Source organism: Helicoverpa armigera, chromosome 20, assembly GCF_030705265.1.
Source record: "Helicoverpa armigera isolate CAAS_96S chromosome 20, ASM3070526v1, whole genome shotgun sequence".
In the NCBI taxonomy this organism is placed as follows: Eukaryota; Metazoa; Arthropoda; class Insecta; order Lepidoptera; family Noctuidae; genus Helicoverpa; species Helicoverpa armigera.
In genome coordinates, this window is record NC_087139.1 from 9,682,232 (window position 1) to 9,698,802 (window position 16,571).

General features: G+C 37.5%; 1 protein-coding gene across 5 annotated transcripts in view; it reads left to right on the top strand.

Moving 5' to 3' along the window:
- The window catches only part of LOC110379250 (homeobox protein homothorax), a 250,907-nt gene that overhangs the window by 191,139 nt on the left and 43,197 nt on the right, over positions 1-16,571 (top strand). For all 5 annotated transcript variants that reach the window (XM_021338844.3, XM_021338845.3, XM_049848791.2 and 2 more), the window contains one exon: positions 6,254-6,330. In XM_021338844.3, coding sequence (XP_021194519.1) covers positions 6,254-6,330 — 77 coding nt within the window. The remainder of the gene's footprint in view (positions 1-6,253; positions 6,331-16,571) is intronic.

A 16,571-nucleotide genomic window follows, 5' to 3' on the forward strand; every position in this document is an offset into this window, starting at 1 on the left:
ACTTACGTCGATGATTCTATAAGAGGAACCTAAGATCAATGATAGTTCTAATGCCATTTAAAATAATATTACAAGTGTTCAGGAAATGTAAGTAAGTATTATTGCAACTAAGTGAATTGCCATCAATGCAGTCAGTTATCATCGACTTCCTAGCATAGTTCATAGATGTTCCTACACGGAAGTAAAATCTATGTAAAGTAGCTGATAGAGAAACGATGTGCAATTAACGTCGGAAAGTAATTCCAGTACCATATTTCTTCTATCCCTTTTTCTTTTGTGAGTACGTTAGTCCTTGAAATGTCAAAGGATGTAGTGTGAGTGGTCGTGTCAGCCCTAGGATCCGAGAGCATCCTCCGAGCACCTCATGAATATTACTTCTTTTTACATTTACCTCACATTTATTGGCAACCGTTTGAGCTCACCGCCTGCCCAGGCGCACATGCGCTATTATTTCCTACAGTCACATCATGAACTCTATCACAGACAACTTTCAACCTTACCCCATCAACTCAAAGCTCTAAATCGTCCATCCTAACCTAGCAGCCTGGACTACATACTTCTTTTTCTTAATTTTTAATGATACGGCCTCTTTTGATGTCCCGATTGATATGCAAAACTCTTTATTGTTTTACTTTTGTAGTAAGAGTGTGCCCAAACATAGTGTGGGGAACAGAACTGTCTTATTGTATAGAATTAATGGTTGCTTTTAAATGGCTATGTATTTATGGGTGATCCTTTGATATTATTTACTTCAGTAGACTTCAAATCGACTCAATAGTCAATGGAGGCAGACCGCATTCTAACGCCATAACAGACCTCCGATTTGTACATTGACAAACTGAAACACTGGGCGACTCTGCGGCAGGTCCAAACTTGACTACCTAAGACCGTCCGTGACAGTCTTGTCTAACTAAATTAGTCACAAAACAAAGGCACAGTGAAACAATAACACTGTGGCCCACAATCTAACACATGTCACGTATTGTCCCAATTCCATCATTGTGCGACAGGTACTAGGCTAACATAGCACGCTAGGAGTTAGAACGCACCTATCTCATTTCCTAGCCCAGTTGCGGCTTCCGAATGGCCGTCAGCGCGGACTCTTCCGGCTCCACAGATTAGTATCGACGCCATTTACCGTCTCACTAGCGCCATTGTTGCTATTGCGATTCACGGGAATAATAGGCGGCGTGTTAGCGAAAATCCGATTTTCAATTTTCGGTTTTCGGGGAACATTGTTTAATCTAGTGTGGGGCTGGAATCGGCTTTACAAAGAAAGGGTTGTTTATTTGTTTACTTTGCGCAACATTTTTTGTCGGTAACAGAGCTTTTTCCACTACCTTTAGTTACTGAATGTACGAATAAACTTCCAGTTCTTCAATAAGGATAAAGTTTTTATACGTTTTAAATTATAAGAGAGGTACTCACAGCAATAACGCATTCAATTTATCGCTCATAACACCAAATATAGAGAAACATCGGGCACATTAAGCGCAAACATTTCGAATTGTGCCCAAAAACTATTTTTGGTCGTACATCGGCCGGTGGCTGTCCATTATAGATCTGCATAATTTAGGTGGATCCTGTAGCGGTAACTCCGGATAGGGCACTTGAATTCTTTATGCCATCGAATCGCTCGCTTCGTAAAAATGTTGTACGCCACTTCGAAAATTGACAGCTGTCTTTCAATTAGCGAGCCTCGTTCCGTTTTTAGTGCAATAAAACAGAATTAGTCGATTATTTTAGTCGATAGTTTTTTTAGAATTTAGTACGTTTCATTTCGGCGAGACATGTGTTAGAATCAATCAGTTTATTTCGTGTTTTTTTAGCAATATCAGTTTCGATGAAACGTGAATTATTTTGCATGACTGTTCGAATTTGACGGTTATTGGTTCTAAAAACGAATAACTTTATCGAGTATTTTAATCGTTTAGAAGCGGCATAACATCACACTTTTATAACATAACTGACGCAACTAAACACGAATCGCCATCAATCTTTCTTCTCGGAAAAAAGAGAAAAAAAGTCGAGTACAGAAAATATTTCACATTTAAAACGACAATGTATCGCCGGTCCTCGTGTTCGCACATAAACAAAACATAAAATAAATAAACAAGGAGACACGTCGAGCAGAAAACAGAAGGACCGGGAGGGTTGTGATAGTGCTATCCATCACCCGGTCACATCTCTTCGATAGGGTTAGGGCCACCTCCGTACCTTTATGCGTCCCTGGTGAGACATAAAGGCCCCGAACTAGGGGTCCATAGTTTTTTGACGTCTATTTGTGGTCGGTTCCTGCCCTCTAACGACTTTTGCTTGTAAACTATGCTCAAAATAGCTTTGTGCCATCGCGTTGTATTAAAATGTCAGGGATTTTGTTTTGCGGAGCATCAGATGGTTTTAAAATGTAATTGAAATGGGGTTTTGACAGATGTGCCTTGAATTAAACAGTAAAATAAATGGTTGTTGTAAAAAGATATCAATGTTTCTTTTTACCGCGAAGTGTTGTCAAACTCATTTCACCAGCTACTTTACATAACCTAAATGTACCGAAAAAAAAACTTATTCGTGCTCTTTTTGACGCGCGGAAGCGGAGCATGCATAATTTAAAGCTCAATCCGTGGATGTCACGTCGTTCTGCCGAAAAATTTAATCCATCACATGTTTCACATTCACTCTTTGCCGCGAAACCGTCTCTGTTCGGTAACATGGACGTGCGGTACTTCAACTCTATAGATCGTCAAAGCACATTTTGAAAAGTCACTGATCATAAAAAAAGATTTTTCTATTTAATTAGTTCATTTTTTTATTTAATTCAATTTTACACAAAAAAAATACGATCATTCGAATAATCGACAATAAAGCGCAGTTACATCACTAAACGTAAATGCTCTATCCATAAACAATACTAAAAGCTGTCAAACTTTTTACGTGTCTATGAAGCCTTGCTGAAACGCTCGACATCCCCTCAAGATAACCCAGGGTACCGAGCTATGATTTTTATTTTTACGACATTTCCGGAAATCACCGGGGCCCGTGAATATATTATTATTGTTACTGCCAGGAGTCTGGGAATATTGTAAAATACGCCATACACTTTTTCCTTTGCACAAGAATTATGTTTTGAGACGCATATCATTAGGGAATTTCGGTTTTCCGAAGCCAACTTCGTGTAAATATTTTAGTGAGGTGCTTGGTTTTTCTTGTAGTTTAGTATTTTTTGTTGACTTGAGATAGATAATAGGTAGAGTAAGCTGAAGTTAGCTTTTATGAATAAGAACTACTTGTACAAGATATACAAGATATTATTTTGTAAAGTTATGCTCTTTTAATTGAACATTGCAAAAACATTGAACCAAATATATTATTATAAATAAAAAAAATGATAAAGGCTTAATAGACCTTATATTTATGGCACTATTATAGAAAAACAGGCCTTTTTGAAAATTAAAATTCAATCCTAACATTGAAGACTATTTTTACTTCACGTTTTACTACCAAAAAATCACCTACCATTCGAAAATCAAGACATAATTCAAATTTCATTTGTCGAAACTCGTTTTTTCGTCGTATTTCTACGATCGCGGTCCCTCTACGCGTATTTACATATTCTCGTTCACCCCATAGATTTAGGTGCCAACAAATGGATTGTTTCTCCTTCACATAGCGAAACAAAATTTATAGTAGTAACTGAGGATTTTTCGCAAGCAGCCCTTTTTTCCATCGCAGGCAGGGCTGGCGACATCGACATGTCGACGTAATTTTATTTATTTCATTTCTGCGTATTCTGGGAGTTTTTTTATATCGAATTTATTCTTGAATTAGTTGTTTTATAAATATGCCTATTTCTTGTACTTAATTATTTCCATATTTCTATTGAAATAGCTGGTTTATAAATGTACTTACTGTAGGTTTTTATTTTCTATCTTTAAACATCGGTAAAAATCATCTCCAAGTCCTAATAAGCTCGAAGTACATATTTAAATCTTCAGTTTAATTTTAGGTACTTTTGTTTTTACCGATTATCACAAAGTGTCAGTTCGATATTGTATGCAACATTCTATCGTAAAATCGCATCCCTACAGCTTTTCTTTCGTGTTCGATTTATCGACAACTTACGGCGGGTATAATCGCGATTTTAATGGCCACACGTGATTTACAGCGGCCGACAGCGGATGAGAAGCAAACGGGATTGCTTTCGCGAAATTTGATATCTCTATACGGTTTATGACGCCCTAGTGCATACGCTTGAAAACAATATATTCAGATTGCAGTTTTTTTCGCTTGTTTTTGGTGACTGCCAATATTCGTATCCTTTTACAATCCAAAAAGTATATAAATATTTTTGTGTTTTGAAAATTGGTTAAAATTACAGAAAACTATATTAAAAAGAACTGCAAATGCCTCTCGTTGCCGGTGTCTCAATAATTCATAAGAGCGACCCAAAAAAAAAACAGTTTCTTATTCTTAATCTTTCCGATTGAAAATCAATTACTTTCTTTCTTATCCTCCAAACTTGGACGAGGGCTGATGTAACAGAATCTTGAGTCCCGTTACCTCTGCTTATCATATTTCTGTTTTTGCACCACCTTAATGGTTCACATAAATTTTTGATATCCACTTTTTGCAATGGAATCGAAAAAGCCCGATTGTCGTTTTTGGAAAAAAAATACTAAGCTGTTTTTGGTGTTGGAACTGGCTACTTTTTGGCGCGGTACCGTAAGAGTTGGATGAAGAAAATCTAAAAAGGAATGTGTTATTATTACCGGTACTTATTGCCATAGATACAAATACTCGATTAATCGCAATATCAATTTAAACTCCGCAACAATTCTCATTGCTACAATCACGATTTTCATCATAACCAATCAACAGCCGATCCCTACGTAGCTGCGGAAATAACAATAATTTCATCTTAAACATCGGAATTATTCGAAATATCGATTAATCGGCCGCCATCTTTGAAATAAACAATGTGTTCAAACAAACGAGCGTACGAACACAAACCTAACATCCTGGCGTGCATTAGGAATGCATTAGTGCAATTCGACAATAGCCAAACACCCGTTATTGTAATAATAAACTTAGGTGCGCAGGAGTCGACCTACCGCGCATGTTAAGCTGGGCTACACTGAATGAACAATGGGGTGCAGGTACGCGGTTCGTTGAGCTCTAAGCTTAGTTGTTTTACTGAAAGATTATTAATAATGCTTTTCGTCACTCTCATAAAGTAAGTTGCACACTGACTGCGAGAATTATCATATTTAAGTTAATTCCAAGATTGCAAATCAACTACATGTATACTGCAAAAACGTTCTTTTGAATAAAATTTAAGCAACTCGTGACGAATTCTTTCGTTCATATCAATTAGTGAACTTAATTTGAAAAAGCTCTCTCCAAAGTTACCTATATTTTAAGAACTTCACCCGGCGATGTGTTACCATCTTAACTTGCGCAGACGCAGCTCGAGACAGTTAGTTTACGTTAACTGATGCATTCTTACAACACTTGGGAAAATTAACACGTAAATATTTTTTTAATTTAACCCTTCAAACAAGTGATGCAAATATCAATTAATTTATTTGGAACGATTTATTTTCAAAATTAAATGTTACTTCTGTAGCGCCTCTTTGAGTAAAGTTTTTTTTACCTTTCTTACCTGGTATATTTTACTCGGCCAGGGAATTGAACCGACAATATCTTAATAATTTACCTCACAGTACCAGGGTGGGATAAAACGTTGGAGGTCTCGCGGGGCGCGAACCTCTCTACTTGCACGCCAAAAACCAATAACATTAGGATGGTACGTGTTGCGTGTTCCTGTCGCCCTGGTAGCTTTTTGTGCGAACACTAGTAAACCAGGATGAATAAATAATGTAATTTGCACATCTTGGCAAAAGAAGGATCGAAGGAAAAGCCTAGGTATTAATAATGCTTTGTTCTAGAACTAGAAAAATCTTCGAATTTTATTTATCAATACAATCGACTACATTATCCCGCAACGTATAAAAAAACAAACGCGTTCTTCTATTGACAAGGTTTCCATCAAATTGAGTAACAATTCCTTTACGGAAAAACCTACGGAAAATAATCCTTAAAATGTCTCAAAATCTAATTGTGCCCACAATCGGCCCGGGAACAGAGGCCGATTTAATTAGAATCAATTTAGATTTGTTCGCCCGTAATTGGATGTTCACAAATTCTATTTGTATCCGATTCATTTTGTTTAAGTGTGTATTTTTCTTTGTTGCAGCATCCGTACCCATCGGAAGACCAAAAGAAACAATTAGCACAAGATACAGGGTTAACGATACTACAAGTTAATAATTGGTAAGTTTTATTTCATAGTTTATATAACACAAACAATCTCTGCTAATAAAAACAAGGAAATCTCAACGCGGAGTTAAACCTATGCACTCCTAGTCATCTATGATCGCCTAGTACATTTAGATTGAATGTCGTTTTTAACGGTGCCGTAAAAATTAAATGGCTTTGACAAAGAATAAAATATAGCCTCGACACATAAAATTTTAAAGCTTTTGCAATACAAATCATAGTAAAACAGTAAAATAAATCATTAAAATTACTAATGATTTCTGCGCACATCCAAAGAGATAGTTCTTGTCTCATAAAATGAACAATCGAAGTCATTTCGGCTTTAAGATTGGAAACATGGGCTATTTATCCAACGTTTTATTATTGCACCAAGGAAACGTGTAGCGTTGGCAGACAAACCCACATAAACTGCTCACAGTTATTACGCACTGTTTTGTCTGACCGTACGTTTGAATGCATAGATTTTTTGCAATTCATGTTCCTTCTAAATATACCACTTCAAGAATGGTTTCCGAAATTGAATCAAAATGGAAGAAATCAATTCTAGTTCCCTTATAATTCTTCAGATTTTATAAAAATCTAGCTACTACCTTCTGTATAAATTAACAGTAACACCATATTCAAAAAGAATGTGGTCATCTCCCCACCAATCTTTATGACAGCTCGCATTCACTACTCCACTATCTTAGCGATCAAAAATGCAAACAAAACCACGTGAATCGACTAGTATGCGTATTTATGTTAGCCAAGCGAACATTATTAATTCCGTTTTATGCTAGGACCAGATCTCGGCTCGTAAAATATAGTATTTTACTTCGTATGCGCTTAAAATAATCAAGAAACTCCGCCACAATGCTAGAACTCCCAACAAATCGATTCTGAAGCCAGTTATATGTTTTTTTCTTTGAAATCTCGAGGGTTGAGGGGTCTAAGACAACTGGTCTGTTCAATGCGTTGGCTGTAAGATTTCAACGAAAGCAAAATATTTTAGATTACCTTTTGTTTTTTTGAGAATAATATTCCAATTTAATTTTGTTAAAACATTCGATTATTAGGTATGGCATTTCCCACCTATGTTGGGGTCGGCTTCCAGTCTAACCTGATGCAGCTGAGTACCAGTATTTTACAAGGAGCGACTGCCTATCTGACCTCTCTCAACCCAGTTACCCGGGCAACCCAATACCCCTTGGCAGCACTGGTTCTCAGTCTTAGGGGCTTCTGACTATCCGTAACGACTGCCAAAGATGTTCAAATGACAGCCGGGACCTACAATTTATCGTGCCATCCGAAACACAGTCATTGGTGTCCAAGAAATACTTAGAAAGTTCATACAAACTTAGAATAGTTGCATTGGTACTTGCCTGACCTGGAATCAATCGCACATTCATACTTGAGTGGTTGGTTCTTTAGCAAGATTTCCCATACTTTAACAGTGTATTATTGAATTTAGTTTCCTCTATGGTGAAGACCATGACTGTCGAGTTTCCAGCGATTGGAGAACAACTTATTGTTAATGGATGATTTCTATTTAATACGGCTTGATGGACGCGAAAGCTGAGGTCAGATAGACAGCGGATTTGAAAGCGAGAAGGAAGTGGGGCGGAAAAATTAATAGTTGATTTGGAAAAGTTGTATTTTTAATATTGGTGTAAAATTATTGTGGGTAGATGTATATTATTGGTAGATTTTTTTAAAGGTACCTATCTTGTGTTGTGGAACTGCAGAAAATAATTACGTATGTTCAAAATAAAATATAACCCTATTCTACTCTCGAATAGTGTAGCTTTCCAACAGTGAAATAATTTTTCAAATTGGTTCAGTAGTTTCAGAGCCTTTACTAGACAAAAACATATATTTACTTTTTATTATATTAGGTAAATTAAAACGTTCACATACACAATTTTCTGTGCTTTAACTACCGCGTTCTATGATAATACAGTATATTCAAGTTTTGATACATATTTCATAACTTAAAAACACAAACATAACAGTATTCACCAAAACCGCTAATCGCTGTCACTGGGACCTTTCTCGCTAAAATTCCAACAATAACCTCTTTAATATTGATTAGTATTCAAAGGCAATAGCGTAAATCTATTGTAATGAGCCGGACGACGCCTGGAGGCGCGCTTGTATCGAACGAAGTGCATTCTTGTCTCGGCTCGCAGTGGTGAAGAAAATGTGGACACGGCACTTTTATTTTTTAGTTTTTTTTAATCATTTATTCATTGTGTTGGCTAGAGAGTTAAGTGTCGAGAAAAAAATGTTTGATGCTAAGATATTTTTATGTTTTGCATATCAGTAATTAATTAATTCATTACTGCAGTCATTGAACATCCTTGGCAGTCGTTACGGGTAGTCTGACACCAGTCTAACCAAGGGATTGCCCGGGTAACTGGGTTGAGGAGGTCAGATAAGCAGTCGCTCCTTGTAAAGCACTGGTACTCAGCTACATGCGGTTAGACTGCGGAAGCCGACCCCAACATAGTTGCGAAAAAGGCTCGGAGGATGAGGATGATCTTACTTGTTCATTGTTTTGGCTAGAGTGTGTTAAGTGTCGAGAAAAAATAATGTTTAAAACGATTTTTTGTCGTCCATCTCAGTAATTAAAAACCCTCAACTATTAATTACACAATTAAAGTGACTAATACTTAAAGACAGGCATCATTTTTTAGCAAACCCACACGTTCGAATGCCTCATCCGAAACGTGTAATTAACTCCTGACCTCCTAGTACATGTAGACGCTGATTGACGAGGTCACAGGTCGACTTGAAGCGCCTTTGTCTATCATTGAGCCTATCCCGTTATGCGTTCCTGGTACCGCTATACAATTAAACTATGCAATTAAGGGGTTTATTACACTGTCAAATAATGAGTGTTAACCTGTTATTGAGTTATGACAGCCTGGTACATTTGACGTGGTCATAAAAATTTACACGAATAGATACTGAGTAAAATCGACACAACGGCTTTGTAGTAAGTTCGATTCCAGATTTGAAGCCTACAGATTTTTCCCTGTCAGTAAAGAAATATAGCCCCAATAAAATTAATTTCACGCCATAAATATTCAACCACTTATCTGTTCCATTCACAAGTGTAAAATATAAAATAAACTTGTAAATCGCTTATAAAGTTAAGGCCCCAATTACACTAATCGTTAGTAAAAAAACAGTGGTACGGGAGAGTCATTTTAGGCAGTAAACCCATTAGGAAGGGTTCTGTAAGCGAGCTGTGTGAACAGGTGTGCAACCGCCTTTATTGCTCATGTAGGGGGACCACGCCGTAAGCGATGTCGCAAACTATATGGATACTTATGTTACCGATCCGCTAAAAGGGTTATGCATTTTTACGAGCTTAGATATTTTACTGCTAACGGTGGATAAAGACCACTTAATTGTTTACACCAATTTCAGGTTACAGTTAGGTTACTTTCACAAAATGTTAGATCTTTCGAGAATATTAACACATAATCAATCAGCCTTAATTTCACGAAGAACCAAAACATAAAAATACTTCTCACTTCATATTGATTGCCAAAAAGCTCGAAAATATTTTTACATGTCACCCAAGTTTCACGTTCCTTCACGGTGACTTGCAAAACGTCTCTTCAAAACGGTGACACGGCACAATTTCCTCTCTGTCCCACATTTCCATCTCCCGTGGTCACCCCAGCGACCTCTCGAGAGCGATACTGTGTAAATATTACATTAGCTCGTTCACTTCTACGATTTATGTCACCCTAGTACCTCCAAATGAACTATTTGCATGATTATCCATTAATGTTGGCAGCCGTGTATGGCCGATCACATTTAAGTAATGTTTGCTAAAAGGAAGTAAAGAAAGACATATGTAGATGTTGTTAGTTGGTGCCATTTCTTTATAGAATTAAACCAAACATTTTAAAAAGCGCAAATCCGATAATGAAATGGTAAACAGAAAGGGAATCCCATCCGTCTCCCGGGAGATACGTAAAGGAAATTTAAAATTCAAATAGTCGCACGCCTTATCAATTACAAGTCCACGATAGCAACAATAGCGGACGGCGACAATTCCGTTCTTAGGCGAATTTGCATCTTCATACAATCGCAATTAGGGGCGCTCGTATTAATTCGGGAACTCCCAGCGGCTCAGCGGTACCCGCCGTTTCAATTTGATGGAGCTGGATACAACCTTGTAATGCTAAGCTAATGTAATTATGGGACATTTGCATCAGTGTTATGTGCGCCTGGTGGGCGAGCCGTTACTTTCAATATACTATTGGAATAAATTCAGCTGGTGTTTATCGTAATTCGCTCATTAGGTGATAAAAGCGAGTTCTGTTATCATTAAGCTTCACATCATGCTTGTTTCTTGGTAATTTACTTGGATAGTGAGAAACTGGCACCATATTAATTACTTCTGTAAGTTAGCCTTCGCCTAATGTTGCCATTTCGTTTTATGTATGGTGGGTGGTACCTTCAGAAGGAAATAAATTAATGAATACCTATTAGTTCTATGTAGAATCCATAGAGTGTTTTGGACTTCATAGAAAATTATCTATAGAACGTGCAAAAGTTCTTCAAAAATTTCAACTCAAAATTCACATAACATATCTCTCTCTATCTTTGTAAGTCACACGCCGGTTATTGCTCGGAGTTTTGCTTATCCTCCGAGGTAAAACTACGTGATGATACTGCATACATTTATAAAGAAATTCCTCCAGTTTGGTTCGTCTTCCAGCTCAGTTCATGTATTATTCCTCAACCACGCCACCGTTAGACTAGCACACTGAATTTGTTATTACATCTTAATATTTGTTCCGTGTTGTGAAACCTCCTACCTCGTGTTGCGTCCCTGGTGGCTGCGGGATTACAGATGTATTTTTATTTTTGTTTGTCTGTCACCTAAATTGCTATGAATTTACAATGTTTTGTTTCTCTTTGTGGCTTATAATATTTACATGAAGAATATTGTAAAAGAAAATTGTTTTGGGATTAAGGGAAAGCATACATTTCCGTGCTTCCCGACCAACTTTTAACCCACCATCTTCCTACGATCTCAAATATCCAGTCTCTACTCCCATGTCTGTCCTAACACTACGTCTGTGCTGACCCCATAACAAGTACCCTTCCCATAAAGGCTGGTGCACGGGTAAGGCCGTCAATACATCCACGGTACACGACGTGCCAACAAAAGGCTAGTCGCCACTTGAAATTGGATACTGTATCGGCACAATGGACGGGCTCCCTTACTATTAGGGCTGGCACCTTGCTTCATATTTTAATTTTAGGTAAAGCAACAATTTTCTGTGAAGTATTTTAGGTGATAGGTGGTCTTAATTACTGGAAAAGTTCGATATACATAAGTACTTGCAACCAGTCTTACCAAAAGGTATTGATTGCCCGGGCAACTGGGTTGAGGTGGTCAGATAGTTCTCTCCTTGTAAAACACTGGTACTCTGCTGCATCCGGTTAGACTGGAAGCCGACCCCAACATAGTTGTGGAAAGGCTCGGGAGATTATGAAATAGGTACTTAGAAATATAAATACATATGCCACACTCGTTGAAATGTTATTTCTATACATTTCCAAAGCTCTTTACTAAACCACACCTGCATAGATTCAATTTCCTATCACCATCTTACCCATAATCCCACATCCCAGCAACTTACAGGTATTATGACGACATACGGTGCGTCTACCGTACCACCCCTATGGTACAGTACAAGAGACAGTGCACCGACGTTGCGACACTGTAGATTAGCCGGCTCGAACCGGATTACACTTGATTAGTAGTCCATAGACGAGCTTACGTCGATTGGACCGATAATTATTACTAAGCACGGCTACGTACCTCCGGTGTCTGGCGTGAGTCTAATTATGGTCTAGAAAGTGAATGTATGTATGGGTTTTCAGAACTAAAAGGGCTCAGTCTCATACTAATTAGAAAAACAATGGTTCATGAATATGGGAGGCTAATGAGTCAGTGTTCAAGGTATTCTATTTCTGGTTGGTCATGACATTGAAGTTGCATTGCTTGGAATTGGGGCTAAGAATAGACTATTTACTTAAGTCTGTCTATGAGGCAGACTAATCAACCTCTTAGAAAAATACTTCTACTGACCACAACATACCCCTTTTTACACTCAGTACCTCAAAAAATCAAACAATCTCTTACAGTACCACTACAGTAGGAACTTGGTACAACTTGAGTACCCGTATGGTACGAAATGTACAAATAAAGCTACATAGCAGCACAAACGACATAACACTTAAGAAGGCATGTTGAACACCCATCACACATCGAGGGATCTGCACGGTAGAAAATAACAATTTGCTACCGTATGTGGTTATAGTGTGAGCGAAGAGCGATTTTAGAATAGAAGGATTTCGTGACGAATTGGACTAGGATGACATAAACTTTGTTGAATGTTAAAGAAATAAATTAACATTAAAGTGAGCAAACCTTATAGTTTTAATTTGATTTTTTTATCCTTAAAGTCGAAATAACTTAATCGAAGTGACAAACGATCGAATCAGGTATTGTTCAACACACAACAGTAGTATGTTACTATAAACTGTTCTTTCTCAATGCTTTCGTCATAAAAAGTATTACAAATGCCATAAAATACGCTGTATAAACTAAATTGCAGTTTTTAGCTCGCTTAGAACCATAGTACATGAAAAAACTGTCCTTGCTCAATATTTTACTTAGTATTCCTAAATGAAATCATTTAAATCACTCTTCAATCTAAATAGCAGTTTTAAACTCACTATCCGCTATCAAAGCGACCTCGCCTTACTCCAAGGTGCTTCATAGGTCATAACGTAACAATGAAGTGCGTTAACTACTCATCGAGGGACGTGGGTTGTGTGCCGTGCAGTGAAATTACACAGTTATTGCTAGAACCTATGTCGTGTCTGGGGTTATATTAGATTTTAATGCAAGTAACTTGTATTTAAGATTTTCTTCTGTAAGTTATGATAAAATAAAATTTTCTGTCTGTATGTTTGTTCCCGATAAACTCAAAACTACTGAACGGTTCACTATGCGAGTTTCATCACTAAATAGAGTACCTTATGAGAAAGGTTTTAAGTATACAATTTAGGCTCGTATGAAGCTAAGGCAGGTTACTAGTTACAAAAGAATTTGTTTAGTGGTCAACAAGTTACACCAAAATGAAAATATTTTTCATCATCATACAATATTTTAGCCAAAATTACACCGGACAATATGTACCTTCATAACTATGTGTATATTTACGAGAAAGGACCAACAGGTCTCGAAATACTAAGTGGACAGCCCTTGACCTCCTCTAGTGTTGTACACACACAAAAGTCCGGGACACGGGAATTGATATAACTATGCTACGATATTTTTTTACACGAGTACGTCAGAAACTTTCACGGCACGTTAATAATATTCAAATTTCGCTCCCTCCTAAACTATTCGTCGTACACTTCAATAAACTATCCGGGAACTATCCCTTTCATCCCGGGCCTATCCCGGCGGGTCGCAACACTAGCATCCCCGTCAGAGAGGCACGCAATAACCCGCCGTTATTCCGGCAATTACGCCTACTCTCACCTGTGACGCGAAATGAAAATACCAGGGCGTCATAGGAACGTGTAGGTACTGCAAGCCTGCTACCTCTGCCAAGCTTCTGCGCTCCTGGTAGATGCATTTTCATGACAGCTGGAAAATGATCATAAAAAAAGAAAAAAAATACTTTTCATCTAAATTACTTGAGCCAAAAGGCCAATAATGTTTACGTTCAAAATTCTGCGTGTTCTAAATAATTTAACAAGTCGTAAATAATTTTACCAACAACCTAATTACAACGTTATACCACAATGGAAATTAATGTGACATTTTCCGTCTCAAATATCAATTTAACCGATTCTGGTTCCCGATAACGCACAAAACACGAGAAAATAAAGTAGAAATAGCGTTACATGCTATAAGGGGGGAAAAACAACCCATTCTTAAAGTAATCCTCTAAAGACAGCCCGTAAAGATATTTAACAAAGATTCCTTATCAAACCGTCCTTACAAATTCACCGTCGTTTCATCCCCTTTATGAGGTCTTCCCGACTCAAAACTGTAAAACAAATCCGCGGCGGTAGCAGCCGACCTTGATAACGGTCCCTGGGGCTTTTGGCCGTCTTACAGCCCTTCGAAGTGGTACAAACTCTCAAATTGTCCATCAGGAATCACTGACGGACCGCGCCAACGGTTTACGACTCCTGAAAGGCCGCATAAAACAGCTTGTGAACGACACTTAGGTTTAATACCCCAGGATTTTTCTTTAGCGCCACGGTTTCGTGTTGTTTCTTAAAAAATGAGCCGGATTTTGTGGAATTATTTTTAAATGAGGAACTTTGGTGTTGGGGTAATTTGACTTGTTATAAACTTATGATGCCCTGGTAGCTGGTAAGGTGGTTTAATTTTTTTTCCTTCCTTTTTTAGCGCCTTGTACTTCTAGATAATTTTATGTGTTCATTTTTATTTTTAGCTACTTTTCTCTGAAACATTGTGTTACCTATTTCTCTAAAAATAAAATCCTCCAAAAATAAAACAAGCACTTTAAATGCAAAACCGTCCATTTTCCCCATAAAATCACGCCTTAACAATTCAAAAGCATTTCACCATCGACACCGCGACTGGGAAGCAATCTCTTAACAATCAGACCTCTGCTTCCCCTGTACTGCAGAGGAACATAGCGTGAAGACACGCTGTGTATTTGTTTTCGCCCGTTTAGTGCACTTATGGGCACCGACAGTACGAGTTGTTACCCTGAGAGTAAAATATACGGGACTATATTTGGGGCGAGAACGTCACGATAAAAAAAAAGCAATATATATATAAAAAAAGATTTGATAGCAATTAAATATGAATTTGAATGCATAAAATGAAACACTGTTATTAAAATTTATTATCAAGTACCTAAGAACCTAACCCCAACGAAAATTCCAGACAAATATTTATAACATAAGATCGGATTATGCAAATCAAATTATAATTTAATCGCAAAGTCTCGCTTGCAGGCCTTGTGCCCGTAACATGATTCACTGATTACAGTATCAATAAAGTACGTATTTGTCGAGAGTTATGCAAGTTACGTGGCTCATTACAATCACTTGTAAATGTCTTTATGAGTTATCGCCGCAAAAGTAATCAGGCAAGCGACTAGCTTTTATGCATGTTATTTGCAGATTGCAAAGGGTATAGGAATTTCTGGAATCTATATAATAAGCACAAATATAATTATGTTATCACATAAAATGGTATTCGCATCAGTGACAATTACCTCAGTTAATTCTTTCGTTCATTTCTTAAAGTAAAAGCAAAGTAAAAGAACACAAAAAACCGCTCATATTCGCGCCCCGTAAACTCCCACAGTCGTTCCGTGATAAAACAGCCATTTCCCAGCTGTAATCGCAGTCAGGATTTTTACTGTCGATGCGTATCGCTGCGGCGCGGTGCAGGCTCCCCGCCCGTGTGTTCTCTAAGGGGTCTAGTTGATTCTTACGACTTTTACGAGTGTCATTTTAGGGTTATGCTCATGTTCTCGTGAATGAAAGAATGGTGCTGTTTAGCTGATGGTAGATGTAGATCTAAAGGGTTGGATACTTTATTGGTTGTTACGTGTAATTTTGTTGTTTTTGAAGAATTTATTTGGTGGGTTTATCTTATGTTTTAGTGTTTAACAAGGACTTTCATGATTATAAACTTACTTAAAGTAAACTTTTTTCAAAAGACATCGGCTGCCAAAGTCACAAAAACCTCTTTAAAATGCTCGTTAACGGGATACACGTATTCAGGATCAAACATATTCTTTACAGTAGGTAAGCCAACAGAGAGAAGTTTACAAAACTTCAACTGTATATCTACTCTTTTACAGTATGTAAGCCACTCACACATAAATACATGCACATAACCTAACCTTAACTTCTTTTCTACACAATTCAACCGCCAAAAACAACTGCAACTCTTCATCAAATAATTAACCCGAAAAACAGCTCAAAATTACAGAAATTACAACAAGTAAAAACAATTTCTTCGTAATATCATTTCACCCTGCACTAGGGGTCTCTTTATACTGCGCTAGGGTCGCTCACTCGTCAAAATAATTCATTTTCATTTTCTTTATGGTAGAGTAAACCTTTATTTTATGACCTTAGATAGCAGGATGAGGGTTACGGTTCTTCGTACCCTGGGAGGGTTAAGTCGTACCTGAGATTCAGTTTTGGTG